Here is a 21,402-nt window from a genome sequence, read left to right on the forward strand (position 1 = left end):
TTGGAGGGGTTGTGAAAAAATTAAGACACTAATTCAATGTTGGTAGAATTCTGGACTGATCCAACATTTTGGACAGCATTCTAGAATTGCACACAAAGAGTTATTAAACATTCTATATGCTTTGACCCAGCCATACCACTACTAGGTCTATTTCCAAAGATGATTAAGTAAAAAGGAAAAGAATCTATATGTTCTAAAATATTTAAAGTAGCTCTCTTTGTGAGAAATTGCAGGAATATCCATCAAATAGGGAATGAGTGAACAAGTTGTGGTATATGATTATCATGGAATGTAACTGTGCTATAAGGAAAGACAAGCTCAAAAGTCTTAGCAAGCATAGAACGACGTGCACAGTGTAATGAAGAATAAAATAAGCAGTACCATGACACGGTTGTATACAATAACACTAGTATTTAAAGGACAACATCAAGTGAACAAGTCATTTTACTTATTATGAATACCCAAATTAACTCTAAAGGACATATGAAGAAAGACACTGCATCCAGAGAAATAACTGATGAATAGAAGTATGTACAGGATAATTTCACAAATAAACACACACACACACATGTTTGTATGTAAGAATGTATACACACATGCGCATGCACAGTTTTTTCTTTAATGGTAGCCATATTTAGGGTGGGGGAGAGAAGAAAAATGCAAAAAAGTAATTTAGTGTATATTTAAAAGGAATAGCAATTTGCACATAATAGCTTTGCAGTTTCATGTGCAATCATCTTTTTATTACACCATGTTATAAATATGCTTATTTTATTCCATAAATTAAAAATACGATAAATCTTTTTTAAAAAAGAAAAAACAAATGAAGGTTAGGGGGAATGCGTTTCCTAACGGGGAGGAAGACAAGACTTGGGAGTAAAAGATACTGGAAAAGATGGAATGGTAAAAGTTTGGGATAAAGGAAAGAGGAAATTAGGATAAAGGAAAGCTTCACTCAAAGAACATGAACGTGGAAAATGTGAATAATCATGACATCAAGGAACATGACCAGTTCTGTGTGTAGCTGAGGATGAGACAATGGCAAGGGAATGGATCAATGGACAGTAAGGGATGTATGAGACTATCTATAGGTATGTTTTATTCCTCCTAATATGAAAAATGAAATGGAAGAAAGTTGAAGAGTGCAATCACAGAACTCTTTCCTTAGAAAGAAAGAGAATGTTCTGGGGTCAGGACATGACAACCAGAAAGATTTGGATTGGGTGAAAAATGTGGATATCAGGAAGGTAAAAGTGAAAGTCACTTAAGGAAAGTGGTTGAGAGAGCATCTGGAAATGATAATGGGGAGTATCCTGACTCCTACACCATGGCAAGTAAATCAGGATATATAAGAGAAAATATAGTCCGAACTGGAAGGGGTAAAAGGAATTAGTGTTTTCAGAATGGATCTTTGTCTCAGTGAAGGCTAGAAGAGGAAATGAACCAGAAAGTAGTATGTTCAAGATGAAAATAAGTTTGATAATTATGGACAGACGTTCCATGGGACTCAATAGGAATTTATGTTAGATAGTTGCTATTTAGAGACTTTTAAAATCTGAAATTCTATCAACACCGATGATGAGGGAGAGGCGTCAGAATCCAGCAAAACTTACTATTCAACTTGATATTTATAATTGATGACTAAATTGATGCTCTACCTTGTTCCTTTTAAGTAAAGTATACCTTCCAAGGACATACTCTAGCCATGAGCATGCATTTAGATGATGGCATGTCCGAAAGCACCTCCTTTCTAGGCAGACATTACCCTACAAGAAATAATTTCCTTTTCTAATTGTGTTGACCTCTTTTAGATTTCATTAGGAATAATAAAAACTAATGCTGACAATTAACAATAGCTATCATTTTAATATCACTTTAAGATGTACAGTTCACTTTGATGTATTATTAGATTTGTTACCTCATTTTAGGGAGCAAGGCTGAGAGAGCATAAATAAATTGCCACAAGTGTCATAACTTGAAACTGGGGCACAAATCTCTGTTGGCCAGCCCCTGCATCTCTGGCAGAGTGCACAGGTCTTACTTCTGGGATAGTCCTGACCTCAGACACCAAGAAAAGACAGGTTTCTCTTCCTTTTCAGCTCCACTCCTTTCTGAAGGACCTTCAATTTACCAACAGTGCTGGTGATCAGGTGTTTGTGGATGAGAAAAGAAGCTCTGAAGCTCAATATGACATTAGGAACTATATGTCCCTCCCTAATGGTACTGAACTCCTGGTGAAAGTGGGTGAATTTATCTCCAAGGCTCCATGTGGTCAAGATTTCACAATATATGAGGAAGCCATCGACTGGGGATGGTTAGGTTCAAAGGTCAGAGATTATTTGCATATCAACTCACATATTCCATCATAAGAACACATCTCACTCTAATTGCTGCACTAAACATTCCATATTTCTGCACAGACAACATCATTCAGCTGCTTTTTTTCTTTTGCTTTTAAAGTAAACATTTGGATAAAGAATGGAAAAATAATAATCAGTTGTTTGTTCAAAACGCATCAATATTTGGTCTCATAGGAGACAGAAGAGGAAAGGTCTTTAAAGATCAACTTGTCTGCCCCTTTATTTGACAGATAATAAAACTAAGGTCCAGGAAGCTTTGGATTGACCCTTCTGACCCCAACTTTATCCATTTCATCCACTTCCCTACATCTGCATGAATGGTGTGAAACTTCCACTCAGTTCGAACTGAGTTAAAATAAAATTTCATTCAGCTACTGACCAGTTTTCTTTCTATTGAAAGGAAAATTAGTGTGGCCTATAGTTTCCCAAGTTGTCCAAACACCTGAAAGTCCTCTAATAGTCTGTGTTTCCACAGCACTCTAACTCTTATAAACTTCTGAAGATGCTCATCCCAACTCAGTCTGAAACTGATGAGTCAGCACCTCTACTGGAAGGCTATAATCTCCCTATTGGGGCTTCAGGGGTAACCTGGAAGGATCATGGTGATGTCTTCACTATGAGTTGCTTCAAATCCCAATTTTTTTATATTTTCCCCAGTAAAAATCACCAGGTATAAGAACTCCAGATTGTTTGATTAATTGACATCAATTAATTTTTACAAAGGGATATTTACTGAGAATATATAGCAAAAAGAAAAGTATGAACATTTCTACCTACCCTACACTTTGGAACAAATTCTCCTTCATACCAGCTGCATTGTACGTACATACATATGTATGTACATACATATATATGTGCCCATATGTACGTTTGAGCATGTATAGATACAGATATATATCACAAACTTAAAATCATTTCTAAAATAATGTATTCCACCAAGTAGATTTCCAAATTCAGCACCACTACTGGACAAATCATTGGTTCTCATACTGTTGGACTTGAGTCTTGCTTCTCAGGGTGCTGTTGTCTTCATGTCTGATAAAAATAATAATAATAATTCTGGTGTAGGCTGTCATCGCTGCGTTCATGGTGGCTTACTCTCTAAACCTTGCACAACTAAAATTTCCAAAATTTCTTCAACTAAAAGCAGGACAGAAGACATACAAAGAGGTAACAAACAAGGGTCTGTGTTCATTGGCCACGTGTTGCCACTGGTTGAGGGGGGGGGGGCCAAAGACTTCAGTCACCAAAAGCATTGTAGCATGTGACTCAGAAAAATAAAGCTTAAGCCAGCTACTGTCCCTTGAATGAATTCCCACTTCTGGCTCAGCAGCCAATCAAATAGGACCACATTTTCACATAACAAAGGGAGTGCAAACATTGACAATGCAAGGGGAAAGAAAACATTTTCGTTACACAGTATCACCCCTTTCTGGAAGCAAGTAGCTCAGCCTCTTCCACATGGACTGCCAATAGGCAAAGCACAGGACTTTTCCTCTCAGTCTCATTGATCAGGTACCAATCGTGAGACAGTCAATTCACTCCCACCCTACAAGCTTAGGGTCTTTGCAAAGCACTAAAATATTAAATGTTATTTTGGATGATTGGCAAGCTTTCATTCAGTAACGGGTCATTAACAATACAGTATTCAAGGATATATTTAGCAGGCAAATTGTAAGTGTTCTAAGATTTTGCATCCCAAAGCTCTCATTTTACAAGTTATAAAACTCAAACCCCCAGTGATCAACTTTTTCAGCCAAACTTTCACAGCTGATAACAGAGATAGGACTAGAAAGGAGATCTCTTGGACATTCCATTAGTGATGTCCAGTGAAATATCAGTCAGTTATAACCATCAAAATGGTCTTAGAGGATACACTTTCTCAGCCTACACCATCCATCATAAATATCCCTTAAGTAAATAGTGTCCTTTCCATCCTCCTGTTAATGGCTTAGATCCCCTGCTCTGTGTGCAGTGAGAGCTGTCACCCTGGATGCAGGAAGACAACTAAAGAGGAACAGCCTGTCTGCTGCTTCAGCTGTTCCCAGTGCCCAGAAGGGGAGATTTCCACTGACATTGGTAAGTGTCTAGAGGGGCTTTTTTTCTGAGTCCTCTGGTGCAGGACAGTGTGGAGTTAAGTTTTGGGAGATATATACAACCCAAAGTAACATCGCTGCCCAAGAAGCAGCACAAAAGCTGCCGAATTTGGTTGTCCTTGTTCTAGAAGAGGACCAATATGACATCACTACATCAGAGTCAAGTTACAGTCCATCACACTGTGGCTGATCAGGCCAATTCAAGCTTGGAAAGTTCTCCTGCAAGTCCGACACTAATAGTCCATATGAATATTTGTGGTGGATTCTCTAAATTTCTGCATCTCATGTTTCTTTTCAGCTACTTCTATTCTGCTTTGCTCATAGAGCACAGCACCTTCTTTGATGATGGCACAGCACGCTTGGCAGTCCTGTGCCAGTGTCTCCCACATGACTCAAATCAGTTCTTTTTTTAAATTTATTTAATATATTTAGTTTTCAGCATTGATTTTCACAAGAGTTTGAATTACAAATTTTCTCCCCATTTCTACCCTCCAGCCCACTCCAAGATGGTGTATATTCTGGTTGCCCCATTCCCTAGTCAGCCCTCCAATCTATCACCCCACTCCCCTCCCATCCACCTTTCCGTTCTTCGCTTGTGGGGCAAGATAAATTTCTACGCCCCATTTCCTGTGTATCTTATTTCCTAGTTGCATACAAAAACTTATTTTTTGTCTTTGAACATCTGTTTTTAAAACTTTGAGTTCCAAATTCTCTCCCCTCTTCCCTCCCCACCCACCCTCCCTAAGAAGGCAAGCAATTCAACATAGGCCACATGCGTATCATTATGTAAAACCCTTCCACAATACTCATGTTGTGAAAGATTAACTATATTTTACTCCTTCCTAACCTATCCCCCTTTATTGAATTTTCTCCCTTGACTCTGTCCCTTTTCAAAAGTGTTTGTTTTTGATTACCTCCTCCCCCTATCTGCCCTCCCTTCTATCATCCCCCCTTTTTATCTTCTTCTTCCTCCTTTCCTGTGGGGTAAGATACCCAATTGAGTGTGTATGGTATTTCCTCCTCAGGTCAGATCTGATGAGAGCAAGATTTACTCATTCCTCTTCACCTGCCCCTCTTCCCTTCCTAGAGAACCACTTTTTCTTGCCACTTTTATTGGAGATAATTTACCCCATTCTATCTCTCCCTATCTCCCTCTCTCAATATATTCCTCTCTTATCCCTTAATTTGACTTTATATTTTTAGATATCATCCCTTCATATTCAACTGACCCTGTTGCCCTCTGTCTATGTGTGTGTGTGTGTATATATATATATATACACCTACATATATACGTACATAGACACACACATATGTATATACATATATGCATACATATATATGCATATTTCTTTCAGCTATTATGATATTGAGGTCTCATGAATGATACATATCATCTTTCCATGTAGGAATGTAAACAAAACAGTTCAACTTTAGTAAGTCCCTTATGATTTCTCTTTCTTGTTTACCTTTTCATGCTTCTCTTGATTCTTCTGTTTGAAAGTCAAATTTTCTATTCAGCTCTGGTCTTTTCACTGAGAAAGCTTGAAAGTCCTGTGTTTTATTGAAAGTCCATATTTTCCCTTGAAGCATGATACGCAGTTTTGCTGGGTAGGTGATTCTTGGTTTTAAACCTAGCTCCATTGACCTCCGGAATATTGTATTCCAAGCCTTTTGGTCCCTTAATGTGGAAGCTGCTAGATGCTGTGTTATCCTGATTGTTTTTCCATAATATTCAAATTGTTTCTTTCTGGCTGCTTGCAGTATTTTCTTCGTGACCTGGGAGCTCTGGAATTTGGCGACAATGTTCCTAGGAGTTTTCTTTTTGGGATATATTTGAGGAGGCGATCGATGGATTCTTTCAATTTCTATTTTACCTTCTGGCTCTAGAATATCAGGGCAGTTCTCCCTGATAATTTCTTGAAAGATGATATCTAGGCTCTTTTTTTGATCATGGCTTTCAGGTAGTCCAATAATTTTTAAATTATCTCTCCTGGATCTATTTTCCAAGTCAGTGGGTTTTCCAATGAGATATTTCACAGTCTTCCACTTTTTCATTCCTTTGGTTCTGTTTTATAATATCTTGATTTCTCATAAAGTCACTAGCTTCCATTTGCTCCAATCTAATTTTTAAGGTAGTATTTTTTTCAGTGCTCTTTTGGACCTCCTTTTCCATTTGGCTAATTCTGCCTTTCAAGACATTCTTCTCCTCATTGGCTTTTTGGAGCTCTTTTGCCACTTGAGTTAGTCTATTTTTTAAAGTGTTGTTTTCTTCAATATTTTTTTCAGTATTTTTTTGGGCCTCCTTTAGCAAGTCATTGACTTGTTTTTCATGGTTTTCTTGCATCATTCTCATTTCTCTTCCCAATTTTTCTTCTACTTTTCTTATTTGCTTCTCCAACTCCTTTTTGAGCTCTTCCATGGCCTGAGATCAGTTCATGTTTTTCTTGGAGGCTTTTGGACTCTTTGACTTTGTTGACTTCTTCTGTCTGTATGTTTTGGTCTTCTTTGCCACCAACGAAAGATTCCAAAGTCTGAGACTGAACCTGAGTGCGTTTTCACTGCCTGGTCATGTTCCCAGCCAACTTACTTGACCCTTGAGTTTTTCAGCAGGGTATGACTGCTTGTAGAGCAGAGTACTTTGTTCCAAGCTTGAGGGGATGCACTGTTGATTTCAGAGCTGTTTCTATACAGCTAGCTCTGCCACACCAGCACTCCTCCTTCCTCAAGGACCACCAACCCTGGCCTGATGAAACTCTTAAGCAGGCTCTGCACTCCTGCTCTGATCTGCCACTTAATTCCTCCCACCAGGTGGGCCTGGAGCTGGAAGTAACTGCAGCTGTAGTTCTGTAGCTGCCCCACCTCCACTGCCCCGGGGGCGGTGGCCGAACCACGAACTCCTTTTTTCATTCTGTCCCCAACAGCTTTTCCCACTAACCTTCTGTGTTGTCTTTGGTGTTTGTGGGTTGAGAAGTCTGGTAACTGCCACAGCTCACTGATTCGGGGCACGATGGCCTGTTCTGCCCGGCTCTCCCTGTCTGTTTGGTCCTGCCGCAGCCCATGCTGAGCTCCGCTCCCCTCTGCTCCGTGCGCAATAGACCTCATCCAGCGACCATCCAGGCTGTCCTGGGCTGGATCCCTGCTTCCCTCTGCTATTTTGTGGGTTCTGCGGTTCTAGAATTTGTTCAGAGCCATTTTTATAGGTTTTTGGAAGGACTTGGCGGGGAGCTCATGCAAGTCCCTGCTTTGCAGCTGCCATCTTGACTCCACCCCTGACTCAATCAGTTCTAAGTCATTTGGAGAGAGCTTGAGAGTGTCTTTGTATTGCTTCTTTTGACCACTACATAAGTACTTGCCTTGTGAGGGTTCTCTTTAAAATAGCCTTTTAGACTCCTTTAAACTATTTCAATAACACGACCATCCCTTCAGGGTAGCAATCTCTGTAGTAGAATTTGAATGCTTGGCAAGTGCTGAGTGTCTGGTGCCTTATTCTGCCAGGTGATCAAATGGAAGAGATTCAGTTTCCTGGCATGGCCCTTGTATGCTATACAGGTTTCACAGGAATGCAACAACGAGGTCAGCAAACTAGCTCTGTAAGCCTTCAGTTTGGTAGATAGTCTTCTCTCCCACACTTACTTTTGGAGCCTCCCAAACACTGAGCTAGATCTGGAAATGTGTGCATCAACTCATTCTCAACATATGTGTCCCTGGAATGTATACTGCCAAGGTAAGTGAACTTCTCCACCATATTCAAAACTTCTCCATTTGATGTATCTGATAGTTCCATAGATGGATAGGGAAGTGCTGGCTGGTGGAATACCTGTGTTTTCTTGGTGTTAATTGTTAGGACATAACTAGTCCAAGCAGTAAAGAACTGATCCATATTTTATTGCATCTCAGCGTCAGGTGCTACACTGAGTTCACAATCATCTGCAAACAAAATTCACATACCAACTGCCCCTCCACTTTAGCCTTGGATGGTCAATTTTGCAAGTTAAATGGTTTGCTGTCACTGAGAGCCGACCTTGATTCCATGTTCAACTTCACTGAAGATATCTGACAACTTTCCTGAAAGCATATGTTAAAAAGCATGGTAGCAAGAACACAGCCTCACTTTACTTCATTGGTGACTAGGAAAGCATGAGAGCATTGTCCATTATCCAGAATGCAGACAAGCCTGCCATCGTTAAAGTGAGGTACAATAATGATGAATTTCTCAAGCCAACCAAATTTTGCCATCATTTTTCATAAGCCCCCATGACTGACAACATCAAAGGCCTTGGTTAGATCAAGGAATGTTGTTTACAGACCTCTGTTCCTCACCTGACATTTCTGCTGGAGTTTGGGGGCAGCATATCAACATCATATCGACTGTTCTTCAGCCCTTTCTGAAGCCATACTGGCTATCAGGTAGATGATAATCTTCTAGGGGAGGATCAACCTATTAAGCAGGACTCAGGCAAGAATCTTTCCAGCAATGACTAAGAGAAAGAATCCCTCACCACCACCTCCTGTGATTGTCACAGGACAAAGTATATCCATTATCTTTAAAGAGATGGTCAACGGAGGCATCTTTGACCACCTGGTATATAAGTTTCTCCTGCCATATAACCCAAAAAATTTCATTCAAATTTTGTATAAGCAATGGGCTCCTCATGTTGTAAATCTCAGCTGGAATAGAATCACCACCAGGTGCTTTAACAGAGGAGAAGAGCCTAATGGCATTCAAAATCTCTTCTTCAGCTGGAAATTTGGCTAAAGAGGGATTGACTTCAACCAGAGGTAAATGGTCAGTGCATTGATTAATGAAGGCCTGTTGAGAAGACTATGTAAATGTTGAGTCCATTTCTTCAGAATCATGTCCTTATCATTAATCAATGTGGGTCCAGCAGCACTGAGTGGTTGAGATACATCATAGATTTTGATCCCAAAAGTACCTGCAGGGCAACATAAAAATGCGTTGAACTATTGCTATCAGTAAAACTGAATTTCATCTGCGTTCTTACAGGGTCAAGATTCCTGTATCTCTCTAAGCTTCACTTGTACTTTACTTTTGATGGAGTTAAATGCTGTCTTCTTATAGAAGGATAAACTAAAGAGCTGTAAAATCCAAAGGAGTTCTTATTTCTCATCCAGTGGCATCTGAATTACCCCATCCTTTTCATCCAAACAGTCTTGATGTTTGTGAGTGTCCTGACTCAGATGAGTAAATGCAGTGCTCTACATCAAGTTTCTGAAGGCTTCCCACTCTTTTTCCGCTCCATTGTTGCCAAATATGTGTTAGCTCAGCTTTACCTCCCAGTTAGCAATAAATTATTCCCAATCAGAGAAGTGCTCTGATCCTTTGACATTAAATCTTCTGGCAGATGTCTTGCTTTGGGGCCACTATGCGTTGAATGCCAATATGTAGCTTGGAGAAGATAAGTCTATGATCAGTCCAGCACTCTGCACCCCATATTGCCTTTGTCACTCTCACGTCTTGTCTGTCTCTTCTTACAATAAGATAGTCTAAGGAATGCCAATATTTGCTTCAAGGGTGCAAGAAGTTATGTTCTGTTTAGGTAAACAGAAGACCATCTTGGTGATAAGAAGGTCATGAAATGCACAGGTTTTCAGTATTGACCATTGTTGTTGCTATTTCTGACTCCATTCCTTCAAAGGACTTTCTGCCATGTCTTGCAATGGGTAACTTACCCAGGGTCACTCAGGTAGTAAAGGTCTGAGACCAGATTTGAACTCACATCTTCCTGAATCCTTGTGGTCAGTGTAAAGACATGAGAAAGATTTACTATACTAGTAAAATCAAAGCCTCATTTTAAGAAACAAAAGAAGTAAGGAGGTGGAGCCAAGATGGTAGAATCACAGGGAATCACCTGAGTTCTCCTCCAAATTCTCCAAATAGCTTTTTAAAAGACTCTAGATTCTAGAGCAGCAGAGTCCATGAAAAGATAGCGTGAAACAAATTTCCAGCCCAAGACAAGTAGAAAGGTCAGCAGGAAAGGTCTGTTGCACCAGAATGTGAGAAGAGTGCAGTTCAATACAGGCTGTGGCAGTGCAGACCTGGCCCCAGAAAACCCAGAGGAGGCCTTGGGGTGACTGAATCACTGGCAGCAGTGGAAGTGTTCAGAACTCTCAGTCCAAAGATGCCAAAGATGACTTAGAATTTCACCCGTAAGAGTCTATCACACCTAGGAAAGTGGAGTACAGTCCAGCACAAGCTACACTAGCACAGCCCCAACTACAGCAAACTAGAAGCAAGCCTTGTGGTGACTGAATCAGGAGTGGCTGCAGCAGCAGATGCTACCAGAGTTCTCCCCTAACAATCCAAAAACTGGTAAAAAGGACATTACAGGAGTCATCGTGGTAGCACTCATCCTGGATTATGTTGCTTTACCCATACTCATATCTAGGTGGCAGTGCCAGGACAAGGAGGAGCCCTAACACAGCAGAGCTTGTGATTGGAGGGGAGTAAGGACCTTCCTCATAGTTCCAGGGCAGAAAAGAGTGCTTGTGATTACTCACAGACCAGAGAACAGGCAAGGAGAGTAGTGAACACCTCTTCTTTGATCACACCACCTTGGAAGAACTGAAAAGTTACAAGCCCTTAGAAGTATCTCTGAAAACAGCTGCACAAAACCCATTGTAATAGCAAGCAAAGGGGAACTTTTTGCTGTTTTTTTTTCCTTTTTGGAGTGCTTCTCAGGACCAAGGCAATCAAGTGCCTCTGATTGAATCTTGCCTTTGTTTGAATCAAAAGTCTTCACAAGAAAGCCTAAGTTAAGTCACATGATTGTGATGCCCTCTGACCCTGAAGAAGTGTGTGTGTGTGTGTGTGTATATATATATGTGTGTGTGTGTGTGTATATATATATATACACAGAGAGAGAGAGAGGTTAGCATTTTGCTTTTGAGGCTCACTCATTGAAAGAGAGTTCTTGTGATCTGGCCAGTGGAGGGTCTTGGTAGCTGGGTAGCCCAGCTTTGAAACCCCAGATGTTGGTGCTTCTTTCTCTTGTAATTATGTATATATTGCTATGGACAGTTGGAAGACATATCTGCTAATTTTTGTTATTTGCTGTGTTTATACGATTTCTGCTCGTAATTTCTGTTTGTGTTTTCTCTAAAGTTTAGGGTGATGACTTTTTCCCCTGAACTAAGTATATATACATGTTTAATTAAAGTAAAATTGTAAACCTTTTAAAGTTGCTTTCCTTAGAAAAACAGGTCAAAGAATCTGTGTTAGCAGCCCTCCTGTGTATTGGTGTTATTGGTCTTTTCCCGCCACAACAGCTGCAAGTAAAATCATTGTTACATGCCTTAAGCTTGGGACAGTATGCCCTCAACCCTGGAAGTAGAGTCTTTCTTTTTAAAAAAGAGTTAGAAGTCAAGTAATATATTGGGAAAATAAGCAAACTGCAGAGATGATCATAGAAAGGTACTATGGTGACAAAGAAGACCAAAATACAACCTCAGAAGAAGATAACAAAGTCAGGGTTCCTACATTCAAAGCCCTCCAAGAAAAATATGCATTGGCCACAGGACATGGAAGAGCTCAAAAAGGATTTTGAAAATCAAGTGAGAGAATTAGAGGAAAAACTGGGAAGAGGAATGAGAGTGATGCAAGAAAACCATGAAAAATAAGTCAACAGTTTGTTAAAGGAGACTGAAGGATAAGGTAAAGGATACTGAAGAAAATAATACTTTAAAAAATGAGACTCAGAAAAATGATAAAAAGAGGTTCAAAAAACCAGTGAGGAGAAGGATGCCTTAAAAAAGCAAAACTGGCCAAATGGAAAAGAGGGTCTTGAAGCTTAACTAAAGAAAAGAATTCATTAAAAATTAGAATGGAGCAAATGGAAGCTAATGATGATGAAAAATCAAGAAACAATAAAACAAAATCAAAAGAACTGAAAAAGAAAAAAGACGTGGAATATCTCATTGGAAAAAGAACTGACATGGAAAATAGATCCAGGAGAGATAATTTAAAATTTAATGCACTATGTGAAAGCCATCGTCAAAAAAAGAGCCTAGACACCATCTTTCAAGAAATTATGAAGAAAACTGCCCTGTTATTCTAGAACCAGAGGTTAAAATAGAAATGGAAAGAACCCACCAATCACCTCGTGAAAGAGATCCCAAAATGAAAATTCCCAAGAATATCAGTGTCAAATTCCAGAGTTCCCAGGTCAAGGGGAAAATGTTGCAAACAGTCAGAAAGAAATAATTCAAGTATCATGGAGACACAGTCAAGAAAACACAAGATTTAGCAGCTTCAACATTAAAGGATAAGAGAGCTTGGAATATAATATTCTAAAAAGTAAATAAACAAGGATAACAATGAAGAATCACCTACCCAGCAAAACTGAGCATAATCCTTCAGGGAGAAAATTGGGCATTCAATGAGGTATGGGACCTTCAAGCATTCTTGATGAGAAGACCAGAGCTGAATAAAAAAGTTTGACTTTCAAATACAAGACACAAGAAAAGCATAAAAAGGTAAATACAAAATGGAAATCAATAAAGAATTTAATAAGGTTAAACTGTTTGCATTCCTACGTAGGGCCTTTCTCATTATTAGGGTAGTTAGGAGTATTTATGAACAGAGGGCACAGGTGTGAGTTGAATCTGAAGGGATGATATCTAAAAAATAAATTTGAGGCACATAGGAGGTGCAGTGAATAGAGCACCGGCCCTGGAGTCAGGAGGACCTGAGTTCAAATCCAGTTCAAATCTACTTGACACTAACTGTGTGACCTTGGGCAAGTCTCTTAACCCTGATTACCTCACCACACATTTCCGAAAAATATATATAAAGAAATAAAAATAAGTAATTGATAAAGTTAAGGGGTGAGAGAGGAATGTATGGGGAGAAAAGAAAGGGGGAGGTAGAATGGGGTAAATTATCGCACATAAAAGAGGCAAGTAAAACATTTTAAAGTGGAAAGAAACAAGTGGGGAGAGGAGGGGGAGTAAATGAACCTTAAACTCATCAGAATTGGGTCAAAAGGTAAATAATATAAATACTCAATTAGGTATAGAAATCTATCTTACCCTACAGGAAAGTAGGAGGAGAACAGGATAAGAGAAGAGTGGGTGATAGAAAAGAGGGCAGAGTGGATTAGGGGTAGTCAGAAGCAAAACACTTTTGAGGAAGGGCAGGCTGAAGGAGAAAACAGGATAAACAGGGAGGATGGGAGGAAGGGGAATACAGTTAGTAATGGCAACTGCAAAAAAAATTTCAAGCAAGTTTCTCTGATAAAGGAATCTTTTCTCAAACATAAAGAGAACTCAGTCAAATTTATAAAAATAAGAGCTATTCCCCAATTGATAAATGATCAAAAGATATGATCACTCTTTAGATGAAATAATCAAAGCTATCTATAACCATATGAAAAAATGCTCTAACTCACTATTGAATGGATAAATGTAAATTAAAATAATTCTGATGTACTACCTCATACCTATCAGATTTGGTAATGGGGCAGAAAAGGTAAATGACAACTGTTAGAAGGGAGATAGGAAAAATGAGACATTAGTGCACTGTTGCTGGAGTTCTGAACTGCTTCAACCATTATGTAGGGTAATTTGGAACTATAACCAAAGGGCTACAAAACAGTGCATACCCTTTGACCTAAAAATATTATTACTAGGTCTGTATCTGAAAAAAGATATTGTGATTATCATGATGTATGACTTAAATAAGCAATATATTCTAGAACCAGCTTCATCTGGATTTGACTTTAGGAGATCATTTGTTACCCACGATTCATTGTAGTAAAATACTTTAGGATGCTTTATTAAGAAAAAATCCAGGAAGTAACCCGTCCAGATCTCTGAGAGACTCCATCATGAATTAAATTATCTGCATTCAAAGAAAGGACTATTTATGCTTCATTTTTCTCCCTGTATAATTCATTTCTTTTCATAATCAAACACATCTTTCTTATCAGACATGAGACAAGTATATGATGATTAAAAGACTTTTGTTGTTTTGCTTGTTTTTTGTTTTTATTTCTTATTTAGTTTTTGATTTTTCCCCAGTTAATTGTAAACCAATTTTTAACATTTGTTTCTAAAATTTTGAGATCCAAATTCTTGCCCTTCATCCATCTCTACCTCCCCCATTGAAAAGGGAAGCAATGCAATACATCTTATATATATATAATCATGCAAAACATAATAATCATGTTGTGAAAGTCATAATAGTCGTGTTGTGAAAGAAAACACAGCCAAGAAAAATTATGAAAAATAAAGTAAAAAACTTTTGCTTCAGTCTCTCTTTAGACACAATCAGTTCTTTTTCTGAGGATAGATAGCATTTTTCACTACAAGTCCTTCAGCATTTTCTTCCATCATTGACTTGGTGAGAATCACTAAGTCATTCAGAGATGATCATGGTACAATCTTGCCGTTACTTTGGACACAGTACATTTCATTTCGCGTCAGCCCATGCAAGTCTTTTCAGGTGTTTCTGAGAGCATCCTGCTCAACCTTTCTTATGGTGCAATATCATTCCACCATAATCATATGCAACAAGTCACACAGTCATTCCCCAGTTGATGGGCATCCCTTCAATTTCTAATTCCTTGCCCCCAGAAAAGAACTGCCATTAATATTTTTATACATATAAGTCTTGTTGTGCATGAATTACAAACCAGAGAATAAGCAGTAGGGTCTATTACAGCACATGTTAAAGCCAGGCAAAATACTAAGTGCTGGGGATCCATAGAAGGACAAAAATAGTTTCTGCATTCAAGGAGCTCACCTTTTAATAGGGAACACAATATGTGAATAATAACATAATGAGAAGATAAAGAGTAGATGGAAGATAATCTCTGAGAAGTGAACACTAGCAGTAGCTCCTCTTGTACAAGATAGGATCTGACTGATTTCTTTCTTCTTCAGATGTGGACCACTGTGAGATGTGTCCAGAAGATGCATATCCAAATAAGGAGAGAGATCGCTGCTTCCCAAAGGTTGTGACCTTCCTGGATATTGCAGAACCTTTGGGGATAACATTAGCATTTATAGCTTTTTCTTTCTCTGTCCTGACAGCTCTGGTCCTCTGGGTTTTTGTAAAGTTTCGAGACACTCCCATAGTCAAGGCCAATAACCGGACTCTCAGCTATACTCTCCTCATCTCCCTCATTTTCTGTTTCCTTTGCTCCTTGCTCTTCATTGGCCATCCCACTGCTGCCACCTGCCTCCTTAGACAAACAACTTTTGGAGTTGTCTTCACTGTGGCCGTGTCCTGCATTTTGGCAAAAACCATTATGGTGGTTCTGGCCTTTAGGGTAACAAGACCAGGGAATAGAATCAGGATGTGGGTACAAGTTAGGGGGTCTAAATCTGTTGTCCTCATCTGCTCTGGCATGCAAGTGATTCTCTGTGGCATTTGGCTGGGAACTTCTCCCCCCTTCCCAGACATGGACCCATACTCTGAACCTGGTCACATCATCATTCAATGTAATGAGGGCTCTAACATTGCCTTCTACTGTGTCCTGGGCTATATGGGTTTCCTAGCCCTGGGGAGCTTTACTGTGGCTTTCCTGGCCAAAAGCTTGCCTGACACCTTCAATGAAGCCAAGTTCATCACATTCAGTATGCTGGTCTTCTGCAGTGTGTGGGTCTCCTTCCTCCCCACATACCAGAGCACCAAGGGCAAGGCCATGGTTGTTGTAGAGATCTTCTCCATCCTTGCCTCCAGTGCTGGGTTACTGGGCTGCATCTTTATTCCCAAGTGTTATATCATTCTGCTGAAGCCAGAAAGGAACACCCAAGAAGGGATAAAGAAAAAAATGAAATCCAAGGCCTGAAATTATTCCAGGCCTTTGCCTCACAATCCCTGACAGAAGCATAAAAGTTTCAATAATAACACACATCGGCGTAGGGAGCCTGTGATTCACCACCGCATTAATATTTGAATGTCATCTGATTCTTTTTCCAACTCACTACATGTTGTCAGAGAACCCAACTTTGTGCTGGTAAATGTTTAACAAAGAGTTCTGTGAAAATGTGCCACAAACTTTTTCATTTAATCTGCAGAGTTAATGTTTTCTCTGTGATTTTTTAAGTCTAGAAATCACCAAAACAATAAATAAATCCCTGTTGTCAGCATTTTCCAATTTCCAAGGTGTAATTGGTCTCACTGAAAATTTAAGAGTTAACTCTCCAGAGTCAGTGTGAACTGATTTTAGCAGAAATTTAGTGGTGCTTTGACTTTTTAGGGTCCCACACATAATTTTCTTGAAGTCACAACCAAAATTATTCATTCCCCTAAAATGAAGTCTATGGAAACATCACCTTTCCCATACTACAATCTTCTTCACACACAACCTACACTTTGACCCCTGGATCAGTAAGTCACCCTTGTGCATCTTCACTTAGAGGCTCATCTCTCTCTTCTACACTGTACTGTTCTGTACATATTTTTTAATCAATGCTTTGGATACACGCAAGGGAGACATCATAATCAGTTTTGGAGATAACACAAATCTGAGTAAGATAGCTAATATACTCAATGACAGAGTCCAAATGCCAAAATTCTTTTATTGGGTAGAATATTAGGCACAATTGAGTCAGGTGAAATTTAATAGGGATAAAAGTAAGGTATTACATATTTTTTCAAAACTCAACTTCACAAATATCTTATGGGAGAGATACTAGTAAAAAGCAGTTCGTGAAAAAAATGAATATGGTGTTTGTGAGATAGGATGTAATATTATTAGTGAAAAAACAGATGCCTGTGGGACAATTCAATTATTTCACAGCCATACAAGCTAATGTCAGCTAAGGCTGCATTAAGAAGTTTATAACTACTACTGATTAGGGAAATGCACATTTAAACAACTCAGAAGTGCTTCCTTACACCTATTAGATTAGCAGTTTTGACCGAAAAAGGCAAATGATAGGTGTTGGAGAAGATGTGGGAAAATTGGAACACTAATGCATTGTTGGTGGAGTTGAGAACTGATCCCACCATTCCGGAGAGCAATTTGGATCTACACCCAAAGGGTTAGAAAGCAATATCATTGTTATGTCTACATCTCAAAAGCATCAAAAAATGGAGAAAGGACCATTTATACAAAAATATAAGAGCTTTTTGTAGTTGCTAAGAATTGGAAATCAGAAGAATGTCCATCAATTGGGAAATGACTAAACAAACTGTGTTATATGATTGTGAGAGAATGTTGTTGTGCTGAAAGAAATGACAAGCAGGATTCTTTCAGAATATCCTGGAAAGTCTTAAGTGAACTAATGCAAAGTGAAGTGAGCAGAACCAGGACACCATTGTACACAGTAACAGCAATATTGTGGGTGGAAGAACTATGAAAGACTTAGCTATTCGCAGCAATACAACGATCCAAGAAAATCCCAAAGGATTCATAATGAAGCACACAGTCCACCTCCAGAGAAAAAACTGACACTTTTCTGACTACAGATGGAAACATGCTATTGTTCTTTTTCCATTCATTCTCTTCTATTCCAGTCTTCTTGTACAAACCAACTAACATAGAAATGCTTTCCACGACTGCACATCATAAACTATACTGGATTGCTTACAGCCTCAAGGAGGGAGTTGGAAGGGACAGAGGCAGGGATAGATTTGGGAAACCAAAACTTTAAAACTGTTTTAAAAAATTAATGCAATTGGGGAAAAATAAAATATTACTTTTAAAAAGAGTTATTTGTATAATAGCAGGCAAGGGACATAATCATCATATGCTGCCTTACCCTACTATATCTGGTTCATTGTGTGCAATTCTGGATGCAACATCTGAGGAAATACATTGATCAATGGGACAACACTAAGCAGAAGACAACTAGTATGTTAAAGGGCCTTCAGGTCCTGCCACATGAGAGTCATCAACAGGCAGAAGGGAGATAGATAGACAGAGAGATAGTTTCAAAGTTGGAAAATGAGATAATTACATTGAAAAAATAGATGAAAGAAGGAAGGAAGGAAGGAAGGAAAAAAGAGGGCATTAATTAAGAACTTTATATTTTACAAGCATTGTGTTAAGTGCTGGGATATAAATACTAGACAACAATACAGTCCCTTCCCTCAAGGTGCTTACTTTCTAATAAATGAAAAATGTAATGGGACACTGGAAAGCAAATGAGGGTATTCATGCTGTGGAAAGGTTGCTGGAGCAAGGCTTCTGGAAAGAAACAGTATACTTCAGGAGACTTCTTTGAGCTAAGAGTGAAGAGTCCATTGTTTGGGCTATTCGTTAAATGTTTGAATCCGCAAGGGACTTGCCAATCAGGAGAGGAAGCTCCAGGAAGGGCATGTTGAGGGGTCAAAGAAATTGGTGAGGAGGTAAAGGAAGAGAAAGGCTCTATGATGGGAAAATGAGGTAGTAGTATGTTTCAGGCATGAAAGAAAACCACTGCAAAAGCTCAAGGTATAAGAGATGGAATGGTGTGTGTGTATGCATGTGTGCACGTGTCGGGGGGGAGGTCTCTATGTGTATCTATTTCTGTGTCTGTGCATATTTCTGAGGGATAGAGAAAGACCATTTGGCTGCACTGCAAAATGAGGGAGGGTAAATAGGGACCAGTGAGGCTGGAAAGATTAATGGGTGAGATCCTGGATGACAAGTAAATAAAGGAGCTTATATTTCATTTTTAGGAGATAATAAGCCTCTGTACATGATGATCAGAGGTCAGATCTATGTGCTGAATGTACTGACAGGGTAAGAGACTTGAAGTGAAAAGGCCAACTAGGAGACTGTTGCAATGTCAAACTGAGAAATGAAGAGGCCCTTAACTCAAGTAAGTGTGGAACTGAACTTTTTGAGTGGAAAGAAACTAAGACAAAGCCTGTGAGGAAAGAAATGGCAATATATGGCCACTGATTGCCTACACAAGCATGTAGTCTCTCAAAACAGAGATGAGTCATGTTTATGAATTCTAGAAGGGCACATCTCCATTGACCAAGTTGTGGTGTATGATTGTCATGGAACACTACTGTGCCATAAGAAACGATAGAAAGATTTGCAAGAAATAATGAAGAGTGAAATGAGCAGAACCAAGAGTGCATTATGCGCCATAACAGCAGCATTGTTTTATGAACAACTTTGAGTGATTAACTTATTTTGACTATTATAGTTAACTCTAAAGGACATATGAAGAAGACACTATCTGCAACAAGAGAAAGAACTGATAAATAACAGTATGCATAGAAAAGTGTGTGTGCATGTGTATGCATGTGTGTGCGTGTGTGTGCGTATGTGTGTGCGTTTGTGTGTGTATGTGTGTGTGCACGCATATGTGTGTGTATATGTGTGCGTGCGTGTGCCTCTGCGTGTGTGTGTGTGTTTGTGTGCGTATGTGTGTGTGCTTGTGTGTGTGTGTGCATGTGTATGCGTGTGTGTGCGTGTGTGTGTATGTGTGTGTGCATGCACGTGTGTGCGTGTGTGCCTGTGCGTGTGTGTGTGTGTGTGTGTGTGTGTGTGTGTGTGTGTGTTATGGTAGCCATCTCTCAGGGAGGGCAGGAGGTAGGGAAGAAAAAAAGGAAAAAAAGAAATATCTCTGAGAATTTTGTTGTAAATTTGAAAGGAATAGCAAGTTATTTATGGTATATTTGCAGTTTCCTGTCTAATCATCTTTTTTATTGTACTATGTTATTCAAATGCTTGCTTTATTTGAGAAATTCAAGATAATTTTTTAAAGAGTAGCAGAGAATTTCCCCAGGTGGAATCCCATGAGATTCCATTAAAGGAGAACACTTCCAGGGCCAGAAGACAGGAGGTAATGTAATGAATAAAAGCCCCATGAGATGGAGTAGTTAAGTAACTAATAATCAAATTATTAATTAGGCCAGCTTATAATCAATAAATTGATAGTGATTTCCCTCGGTAACTAAAGTCACCAAGGAAGACTCAAAAACACCTACATCAGAAGTGTATATTGTGACAGGGGACTCCCCAGACAGAGGAAGCTCAATTCTGATTAGTGGGTATTTACTGAGGAGGTGGGCTTAAAGTCTTCAACTCCTTCTGCTGAGAACATGGCTTGATCATAAGACTCAGCAGCCTCCGGCATTCAGAGCAAGGGAAACCATTTTCATCTGGACCTCTCTGGCTACTTTTCTTCTTCTTGATCTGAGTCATCCTGAAATTCAATCAAAGGCATCAAGAACCATGAGGCATATTCAGGGAGAAAAGATGAAGCCTAGGCTGCCTTTTGTTTACGGAGCAGATAAAAAGCAAGAATTCTGCCCTATGTTTTATTTATTTGGTTGGTGATGGTCCTTTGCTGTCAAAAAGGATCAAAATGACATCACTCTATTGGCATCAAAGTACAGTGTGTCAGATTATGTCGGAACCATTCAATCCAAGCTCAGAAGGATATGCCACAGGTTGGGCACAAATAACATGAATATTTGGATTGGGGATATCTCAAAATTTGGGGGTTTGGGCTTCCTTTTGACATATGATGGTTCTACTTTGCTCATAGAGAACACAGTTCCTTCTTTGATGCAGAGTAAAAGAGTCATTCCTAAATTGATAAATGGTGAAAGGATATAAACAGGCAATTTTCAGACAAAGTAATCAAATCTATCTACAATCATATAAAAATGCTCTAAATCACTATTGATGAGGAAAATGCAAATTAAAAGAACTCTGAGCAACTACTTCACACCTGTCAGATTGGTTAATATGACAGAAAACTAAAATGTCAAATATTGGAGGGGTATGTGAAAATTGAAATACTAATGTGTTATTGGTGAAGTTATATACTGATTCAACCATTCTGGAGAGCAATTTGGAACTATGCCCAAAGGGCTATAAAATCATGCATACCCTTTGACCAAGCAATACCACTACAAGATCTGTATCCCAAAGAGAAAAAGCAAAAAAAGGAAAAGGACCTATGTGCACAAAAATATTTACAGCTGCTCTTTTAGTGAATGGCAAAGAATTGGAAATTGAGAGGATGTT

At 39.1% G+C, this 21,402-nt stretch overlaps 1 protein-coding gene across 1 annotated transcript in view; it reads left to right on the top strand.

Annotated features, from left to right (window-relative positions):
- Nucleotides 1–16,269, top strand: part of LOC118833477 (vomeronasal type-2 receptor 26-like) — a 43,529-nt gene extending 27,260 nt beyond the window's left edge. Inside the window, exons 4-6 of the mRNA XM_036740831.1 lie at nt 2,100–2,327; nt 4,316–4,439; nt 15,359–16,269. Coding sequence (XP_036596726.1) covers nt 2,100–2,327; nt 4,316–4,439; nt 15,359–16,269 — 1,263 coding nt within the window. The remainder of the gene's footprint in view (nt 1–2,099; nt 2,328–4,315; nt 4,440–15,358) is intronic.
- The last annotated feature ends 5,133 nt before the right edge of the window (nt 16,270–21,402 follow it).

The sequence above is a fragment of the Trichosurus vulpecula genome, chromosome 1, assembly GCF_011100635.1.
Source record: "Trichosurus vulpecula isolate mTriVul1 chromosome 1, mTriVul1.pri, whole genome shotgun sequence".
Lineage (NCBI taxonomy): Eukaryota > Metazoa > Chordata > Mammalia > Diprotodontia > Phalangeridae > Trichosurus > Trichosurus vulpecula.